General features: G+C 45.3%; 1 protein-coding gene across 1 annotated transcript in view; it reads right to left on the bottom strand.

The window, feature by feature from the left end:
- The window catches only part of LOC110321921 (aldehyde oxidase 4), a 66,842-nt gene that overhangs the window by 35,489 nt on the left and 21,940 nt on the right, over window positions 1-9,413 (bottom strand). The window contains exons 8-13 of the mRNA XM_029538675.1: window positions 8,732-8,876; window positions 8,415-8,507; window positions 5,967-6,118; window positions 4,754-4,847; window positions 3,187-3,299; window positions 89-273 (exon numbers count right to left, since the gene is read on the bottom strand). Of these exons, the coding sequence (XP_029394535.1) occupies window positions 89-273; window positions 3,187-3,299; window positions 4,754-4,847; window positions 5,967-6,118; window positions 8,415-8,507; window positions 8,732-8,876 (782 nt within the window). The remainder of the gene's footprint in view (window positions 1-88; window positions 274-3,186; window positions 3,300-4,753; window positions 4,848-5,966; window positions 6,119-8,414; window positions 8,508-8,731; window positions 8,877-9,413) is intronic.

Raw genomic sequence — 9,413 nt, 5'->3', positions numbered from 1 at the left:
CACACACACACACACACAGGTTTATAAAATCTCAGAAAATTTCCTCAAGTACAGTTTTAATGAAAATTCAAGCAGAAGGGTGACCTACCTCCCAACGAGCTGCTTGCAGGTTTGACTTGCAGAGACCACAGTGGGGGCAACACTTCCAAAGAACATCTTAAGATCCTTGATCGTGTTTGTGCCTTCCTCAAACTCCACGCCCATTCCAGCATTGACAATAGCAAAGGCATTTTCCTGACGCTGTGCCAACCGGAGTCCTGACACAAACTGCCACTAGAGATAGAGATACTCAGAACGGTTAGTGCAGGACACACAGCAACTCCTCCACCTCTCCCTGTGATGATGATGATGATGACAGTGTGTGAGTGTGTGTGTGTGTGTGTACACAGTATGTGGTGGTAGAGGCAAGAGGTCAACATCAAATGTCTTCTTCAGTTGTTCTCTGTCTTTCTCCTTGGAGACAGGATCTCTCACTGAACCTGGGGTTTACCAGTTGGCTAGTGTGGCTGCCCAGTGAGCTTCAATCTGTCAGTCTCTGTGTACCATCCCTGAACCACCAGATCTGGGATCACAGACACAGCATACATCATCACATTTGTTACTTTATTTATTTTAATGGGGGCGTTGGGGCTTGAGCTTCGATTCTCATGTCTGCCGTCACAAGTGCTTTACCCACTGAGCCTCTCCCCTGACCTTCTGGTGGTTGTTTACAGTAAAATCCTGCAAATGACTTATCACACAGACACAGTGAGTGATGGCAGTTCATGTGAGTATTGTCCTACCTATGTGTCTCATGTGTAGCAACGTTTAGTCCTCAGCAGCTCTGCTCTTTTTCAGTGACAAGGACAATGTTAGTGACTTCTGCAAGGTCACAGTAAGTTGGCAGGCCTGGGCTTCAGATTCTGCTTAAGCTCCAGGCTCTCTGCTTTCCATGGTCTCACCTGAGACCACGAGGAAGTGATTCCAGTGTCTGGGTTTTATTTGCTTTTAGAAGATATTGAGGTGGATCAGATGATGTGTGTCCCAGGCTGCTGGGTGAGATGAGGGCAGAGTCGGGGACTGGTTACCTCAGACGAGCTACCTAGCACCACTTTTTTTCTATTTTTATTTGCCTTCTGTATAGATTTCATTGGCTGAGATCCTTTTGCTAAAGAAAAATGCTGAGCACCCCTGGAACACACAGTCTCCAGGGTTCCAAATTGACACAAGCCACTCCAGGGAGAATCCCATTTCTTGCTCGGAACTCCAGCCCTGAAGTCTAGACACCTCTTGACGGGGGAGGAGTCTTGAGGCTGCAGGGGATGTCAATGTGGTCACTGGAGCCCCACCAACATACAGCATATCAGAGGAGCTTCTGGAAGAAGTAACTGCATATGAATCTCCTGTGCTGTGCTGATCAGTGGGGGCTCTTCTGCCCATTCTCTCTGCCACCACTGTCTCCCACCTGAATGACTATATAAGCCTCCCTCCTGATCTGTCAATCTTCAGTCCTCTCACAACCGGGCTACTCCGTCATTGTGCTGGGCCACCCACTGTACTGTAAACATCTCTTTTGTATAAACATTACCCTGCTTTAACAGTTCAAATGTGGTCATGTGCTAAGACAGACACAAGCTCTGTGTTGCATGCATCTGACCTGCTCTGTGCTAGGTCCCAGCCACTCTTTCAGTCTCACTTGCTGTACTGGCTAGTTTTGTGTCAACTCGACACAGCTGGAGTTATCACAGAGAAAGGAGCTTCAGTTGTGGAAATGCCTCCATGAGATCCAGCTGTGGGGCATTTTCTCAATTAGTGATCAAGGGGGAGAGGCCCCTTGTGGGTGGGACCATCTCTGGGCTGGTAGTTTTGGATTCTATAAGAAAGCAGGCTGAGCAAGCCAGGNGAAGCAAGCCAGNAAAGAACATCCCTCCATGGCTTCTGCATCAGCTCCTGCTTTCTGACCTGCTTGAGTTCCAGTCCTGCATCCTTTGGTGATCAAAAGCTGTATGGAAATGTAAGCCAAATAAACCCTTTCCTCCCCAACTTGCTTCTTGGTCATGATGTTTGTGCAGGAATAGAAACCCTGACTAAGACACTTGCCATGATGCCCTCCCTGGCTGTTCTGGTCGGGTCTGCCCTACCCCCTTCATAGTCCTCTTACCTGGAATTGTGCCCTCCTTGTCACAGATCTGGAGCCTATCACAGGCTATGTTGAATCCCTGCTGTTCTCCACATTACATTGTCTGGCTCCCAACCTCTGCAAATCCATCCATCCTTGTGCTGCCCCACCCCCATCAGCTCCACTACGCTGACTGCTCCGCCAGACCTCCTCTAGTTCCTTGTCCACTCATTGTTTTTAAAAAGATTTGTTTATTTATTTTATACACTGTAGCTGTACAGATGGTTGTGAGCCTTCATGTGACCTCTGCTCACTCCAGTCGGCCCCACTCCGTTCAACTCTGCTCGCTCAGTCCCTGCTCACTCCAGCCCAAAGATTTATTTATTATTATACACTGTAGCTGACTTTCAGATGTACCAGAAGAGGGTGTGAGATCTCATTACAGGTGGTTGTGAGCCACCGTGTGGTTGCTGGGAATTGAACTCAGGACCTTTGGAAGAGCGGTTTTATCCGCTGAGCCATTTTAGTTGCCCCTTGTCCACTCATTTTATGGTCCTTGGTGGCTGAGTTTCATTTCCTATTTCTCGTCTTTCCTACTAGACTTAGAAAGCCTGGGGGAAAGAACCTGAGACCTTTTAAATAAGCTCCTGCATGCTCTCCCTGGATTAACATTGTGTTGTAGAATAACAGTCACTTAGTTACCAATGATTCCACTTAAATTACCTAGTTGGTAACTATCGGTGATGGACAAGTAGCTCCATAATAAAATTTCAGTTCATCGGAAACTTCTGAGGCTGATAAAGCTATACATTTATGTACTCTCGACTAGGATGCACATTCATCTATAACCAAAGTTCCTGCTCACCCAGGTGGTTCCGTTTTCTGCAAGGCCACTATCCCTTTAGGCACCCCCGACCCCCAAAAGTCATAAAGTGTCCCTTCTGTGGAAGCAACTCAAATGACCATTTGGGAACTGATCCCTCACTGTGAGTGGCCCTAAACTCTCTCAGAAGCAGTCAGTGGTCTGCTGTTGGAAACACACAGCAGGCGGACGATGTAGAACTGGGATGAAGATATAGGAACCTCACCTGAGCAGTGTAAGGAATGAAAATGGACAAGATAACCTCTTCTGGTTTCAAGTCGGCCTCAGGCAACTTCTCAAGGAAAGGGCCATTTAAAGGGAGCTGCAGTTCTTTTCCTTCTGTTAGAGAAAAGGATCCCGGTTAAGACAGGCTTATCTAACAAGGACTACCTGGAATGAACTGACATGGGCTGGGAGCCAGAGTCCAGGGGACTGAGGCCCAGCCCTAAGCCTGGGCTGCCTGAGGCAAGTCATGAAAACTTTGGGGCCCAGGCCTCAGAATGACAGGGTCGCACCAGGTGAGCTAAAAGTCCCATAGCCCATTGCATTCACCCACAAACCCTGAGTTAACAGATCTTTAAAGTAATTAGGAAACAACCTGCTACAATGTATAACATTTCCCACACAAGAAAAGAGAGATCCCAGGAAGTTAAATTACTTTTGCAAAGTGGCGCAATGTGTGTGTGTGTGTGTGTGTGTGTGTGTGTGTGTTTCATGTGAGTGCACATGTCTGTGTGAGGATGCGTGTTCCAGAGTGTGACCCCCCCCCCCATATCAACCTTGGATGTTATTCCATAGGCTCTGCCTACCTTGGTTTCTTTTTGGACAGGGTCTCTCACTCAGCCTTGAACACCACCTGTCAGGAGGCTGACTGGCTAGGGAGCTGCTTGCTGCCCCTCCTCAGCTTCTGGGGTGACAAGAGAGCCACCATGCTTGGCCTCTCCCCCTAGTTGGTTCTGGGGATTGAACTTGTGTCCTGATGTACCAAGCACTTTACTATTGAGCTTCTCATTCAGCCCTTTCTGCTTTTCTTTGATTAAAATTAGAAGCATATGTGCTTTCTCTTAGATAGTTATAGTCATTTGAATCAGTTTTTAAAATGTAATTTTAACAAAAAGGAAGAGATTTTTCATTAGCACTACTATGAATAGCATTAATTTGCTTTTATTCCCCTAAGTTTAGTTTTCTTCCACAAAACTCATACTGGAATAAAAAGAGGAGTCATGAGCAGTGTATAAAAACTGCCTTCTCTTCAAAGCCAGGGAAAGAAATATACCATAAACTTATGACAAAAATATGTCATAAGTCCCCAAGAAGCCTCTTATTCTTTTCTGTATCTTTTGCAATCATGGATTTATTAATTGTATAGTAATACAATTTGCGGTGGCTCTCGTGTGACCGTCGGAGAGCAGCATACAGGTCTCAGTTTTCTCCTTGTGCCGCGTGGGTCCCAGGGATCAAATTCAGATTTCGAGGTTTGGCCGCAAGCGCTTAACCCACTGAGCTATCATGGCAGCCCAGATCCTTTTCTCAAATGTCTTTGATTCTATAATTTGGACTGCTTATAAGTGGGCCAATCATTTAAGAAAAGTATCAGAGACATTAAGTCCAGTCTATAAGCATAGATCTTCTGGAAGAGAGGTGGATCATAGCTTCTGCCTCAGGTTTGAGGTGATGTTTGAGACTCAGGGAGCCAAGCAAGATGTTCTTGAGTCCCTAGTTCATAGTATATAGCAGGGTCTATGTGAAAAAAGATAAGTGTAAAATCAAATGCCCAAAACTTGACCTCTTACCTTTAGATATCACATTGATGTTAGCATTTCCAGCTGCCAAAATAGGGTTGAGATCAGAAAAAGAAGGACGGCTCGCAATATGTCCTCCTAAAGTCTAATAAAAAGATGTCATTAAAAAGTTGCATTCAGTTATCTGACAGGTGTACACAATCATGTACACAGAGATACTGTGTAAGTTTTTAATTCTTCTTTTTTGCTCCACAGAAAGATCTGGGAGCGTTTGGAAGCTGCTAAATAATTCTGACAACATGCTGTGCAGACCCACCAAAATGCTGCAGGCTGAGGAGGTACCGGTGGGCAGTGAGGAGAAATAGCTTCCTAGAGAAAAGGTCTTAACACACATCTGTGCCTGTTCAGAAGCATTCCTTGATATGCATGCTCCTTCATGAAGCCAAGTAAGGGATGGGAGTGGGAATCTGGGGAGTAAAGTCAGCAGGTTAGGGGAAAACATGAGGGTGTGGCCAAGGGAAAGAAAGGGGACGGCAGAGAGCCTGAAGCCCCAGTAAACAGACCTCAGCCATATGGCCGAGCTTCTCCGTGGCTTGAAGCCTTCAGGAAAGTATGCTTAGGACAGGCTTGAACAGGGATCTTTAGGGGACTTACGGGAGCAAGTTCGCTGAGATGAGCAGTGTCATTTAGGAAATGAACACAAAATACAGATGATAGAATATGTGGCCGATTTGTGGACCAGCAGAAGGCTGGAGACAATCATGACAAACTGTATCTGCCTGTCCCCCACGTCCTGATGGCTTGCCCAACATGCATGCAATGACGAATGACTTGAGCCAATAAGTAATGGGAAAAACCCAGTAAGTGAGACAGCTAGATGACTGGGCGGGGGTGGGGGGCGGGATTCAAGGATGTGTGCATGAGCATACGTGTCAGAAATGGACAGCAGACCAAAGGTCTAAGAGGAGAACCAATCAGAAGAGCTTTGGGGAAGGTGGGACCTTGTTAGCTGTACCCTAGATAAGACATGTCTCACAGATAGTCTAAGCTGGATGGGACCCTAGACATAGTTCCATTTGGTTGGTTTTTTTGTTTCCAAAGTCAAGTGACCACAGTTTAAGGAGTTTACGTGGCTTCCCTAGGCTCCTATGATACATAGGTGACTGGGACAAGAATTTGTATATATCATAATTTGTTATATCACTACACACACACACACACACACACACACACACACACCCTGTGATTATTTTATAGAACATACAGCCATATTCCTAATCTGGGGCCCTGCAAGTGTCCTCAGATGTTTCTGGAGGGCGTGATAGGTCTTGGTCTTCTCCTCTGGTTGTTTTGATATCAGAAAATTCAAGGCATCTTTAAGCTGTGCCAGGCTGTATCCTGCTCCTACTGTTACCCCTGAAAGCAAGAGAACAGAACATAAGTGCACAGTGAGTCTATAAGTGGAGCACGCATGGAAACTGTCTTCTAAGTAGACCTGCTCCTCATATGTTTGGTTAGGATGACAATTGATGATAGTTAGGGATTCTTGTGACCATTTGCCTTATTGTGATGGTTAACATTTACAGGCAACTTGGCTGTGTATCTGAGGATGTTTCCAGAGATTAACTAACAGGGGCACCTCCCTCAGTGAGGGCAGTATTGTCCTATAATGTTGCGACCCACATGAGGGAAATAAGAGCATGGGTTTAACACTAAACCATAAACTAGAGAACCTACCATGTGACAATTTCTGCTTCCTGACTGGGGACACATGTGACTAGTTGTCTCTAGCACCCATTCTCATGATTTTTCCTGTCTCATGATTGTACCCTAGAATAGAAATCCAAAATAAATCTCCCTCCCTTAATCTTGCTTCCTTTGGGTATTTTGCTCTAGCAATGAATAAGTAACTAATACAAAAGGATGGTCATCTTGCAGGAATTTTTTTTTCTGCTGGCTTTCTAAGCGCCGTAATGTAGCTGCCCTGCTCAGCCATGCCTGTCCTGCTGTGATGGAATGAAGTACTCGAAACATGGATCCAGCATAAACCTTTCCTCCTTGTAATGCACTTCTCTCGGGTGTTTTGTCATAGTCATGGAAACCCAAACAATCCTCAAACATTAAGTACCCAATCCTCCTCCTCAGTCATAGGTAGTCATGCTTGCCTTGGATTTAGTACACATTAACCACAAGTAATCAAAATTCAATACTTCATTTGCTTTCTCTGAGTAAATGACCAAATATGGAAAATTTAAATCCCCCACTTTTTTCTGAGACAGTTTTGTTACTCTACAGAGCCCAAGCTGGCCTTAAACCCACGGTCCTTCTTGCTTCAGGCCCAGGGATACTAGATTTATAGGGTGTGCCTGTACATTAGGACTTCAACTCTCCCTTTGAAGATCATTAAACCAGCAAAGTTTCCACTGTCCACTTGTTCTTCCTCAGTCCTCTCTTCCCTTGGCCTCACCCCCCTTTAAAAGGAGAACAGGAGCAGACACCTGCTTGCAGGCTAGTTTTATCCACTGGTGTGCGAACAGGGCATGGTCTCAGCAGTGTTGCCTTACCAGGGCTAATAGGATCCCCAGGGAAGTGACTAAAAAAAAAAATCCCACTATGCACCAAGTACTAATTTGCACATCGGACATAAAAAAAGTGTGCACTTATCTCTGGTGTTACCATTTCATGGGGGACGATTAGGGAGAGAGCGCTTACTGCTCCTAGGAGGATGGCAATGAAGATAAGTTGGAGCAACAGATACAGTTCTACCGGCTCTGTCCCCTCATCTCTACATCCTCACTGCACCCTACCCAGTGACCTCACCCACATGCCTGGATAGTCTCCCTTATGCATCTTTTCCTGTATCTATATCCATTCATGTAGACATTCCAACAGTTAAGAAAAGAATGAATGGGCCAACTGACTTGAGGACGGCAAGTTAGAGGAATAGCGAGAAGATAGCCAGTTGGCTTCTTTTTCATGTTGGCCTTTTTTTTTTTTTTTTAAATCTATTTGGGGTTAGTGTTTTTAGTTCCTATCAATTATTGATTATCTATTTAAATGTGTTGTTTGGGTATTGGTGGTGGGATGGCCCAGAGGACTCTGTACATTATAAGCATGGAAGGCAGAGGTTCTATCTCTGACTTGGGAGGCTGGGGGAACTTATTTAGGTCCTTTGATTCTGAATCTTCCATAGGATTTGGGAGACTCCAAGGTCTGATCAGGTCTGTTTTCTAGGGTTGTCGTAAAGACCAAAGAGACAAGACGTGAACACACTTGGCAACTTGTGAAAAGAATGAAAGAAAAAATAAAGTTGCTCATGGTTGCATTTTAAATTTAGTGGCCAAAAATTGTGTGTGTGTGTGTGTGTGCATGTGAATTAATGTGTGTGCACACACATGTGCATGCATGTGCATTAGTATGCATGCGTGTGTGTGATGCTCCTAAAGAAAGAAAATATTTGACCAATTTTTCTGCATGTGTCTGAGCTCTTTGGCTCTTTGGTATCGTCTTGTTATGGCTTTGATGGCAATGTGACTCTCAATGATACAGCTGAGTGAGATATTCTGAAGTCATATAGAGAACACGTAGTAAGTGACCACGGAGTCACTCTGAATGAATAAGTGAAGTCCGGTGCCCTGTGACATGTCAGTGATTATAACTAGCCCCCCACTGGACCAAGGCTGATGCCTTATTTGAAACACAAGATGCTTACCATTGTTTGTGGTGTCCATAACATTTAGTTTGGGAACTCCAAGTGGGGATATAAAAACTGGATAGAATTCATCATTAAATTTAATCCTGGGTCCTTAAGGAGAAAAACAGGAAGCAATTAGAAACAGAGGGTTACTGGTAAGACAGTGTAAAGCTGATGACGTATAGAACTTATTTGCAAAAGGAAAGAAAGGAATCACTGTAAAGGAGTCTGAATCCCATGAATAGAAACAAGCCATGCCCATCAAGAGTTTAAGGAGGAGCACAGATGCTTAGGTTAACGGGTCTAAGCTAAACCACATCCGAGATAACACATACCCACTGCAGTGTTCCCCATGACAAGTGGGGCTTCAGGGTAGTTGGCTTTCAGTTCCAGGAGGTCATTCAAGGTCACAGGGATGATCCAGGTGGTCCTTTTCCCTTGGAATGTCAGCTTCCTTTTGTTTGGATCTTCTGCCATTCTCTGCAGAGAAGCAAAGCCACTGTACCTTCCAGCAGCCACATGGTCTACGGGCCACTTTAGCTTTCCCAGGAGACCTAACTTCTAGGGATCAGAAAAGGATGGTCTGAAACTACCAAACTGATGCGATCACATTCTGCTAGGTGTCTGTGGGGCATTGGGCTATACACAGACAGTCTGGTTTCCAGTCGAGCTGAGGTCTGAACCCTGGGACCCAGTGGTGATAATTCACCTATATGGATGGAAGGAGTTCTCTCATGTCTCCTGGAACTCAAGGCTCCTGTCAAAGTTACCGCCCCCTCAGTCTCCACAAGAGAAGCATGGTTAGTAGTCATGTAGGCAATGTCCCAAGCTTCTGACCTTCAGGCTACACTCCTCCCCAGTCACCTAGAGGTAGTAAGATAAAGCAGCCCATTATAAGAGGGGCTGTTTGGCCCCTCCTCACTCTTCACTCCTATTAATCTCTTTGTTGTCTTTCCTCTCCTCTCCTCTCCTCCCCTCTCCTCTCCTCTCCTCTCCCCTCCCCTCTCCTCTCCTCTC

The sequence above is a fragment of the Mus pahari genome, chromosome 5 (assembly GCF_900095145.1).
Source record: "Mus pahari chromosome 5, PAHARI_EIJ_v1.1, whole genome shotgun sequence".
NCBI classification, from domain to species: domain Eukaryota; kingdom Metazoa; phylum Chordata; class Mammalia; order Rodentia; family Muridae; genus Mus; species Mus pahari.
This window is presented reverse-complemented; position numbering and strand designations above follow the sequence as displayed.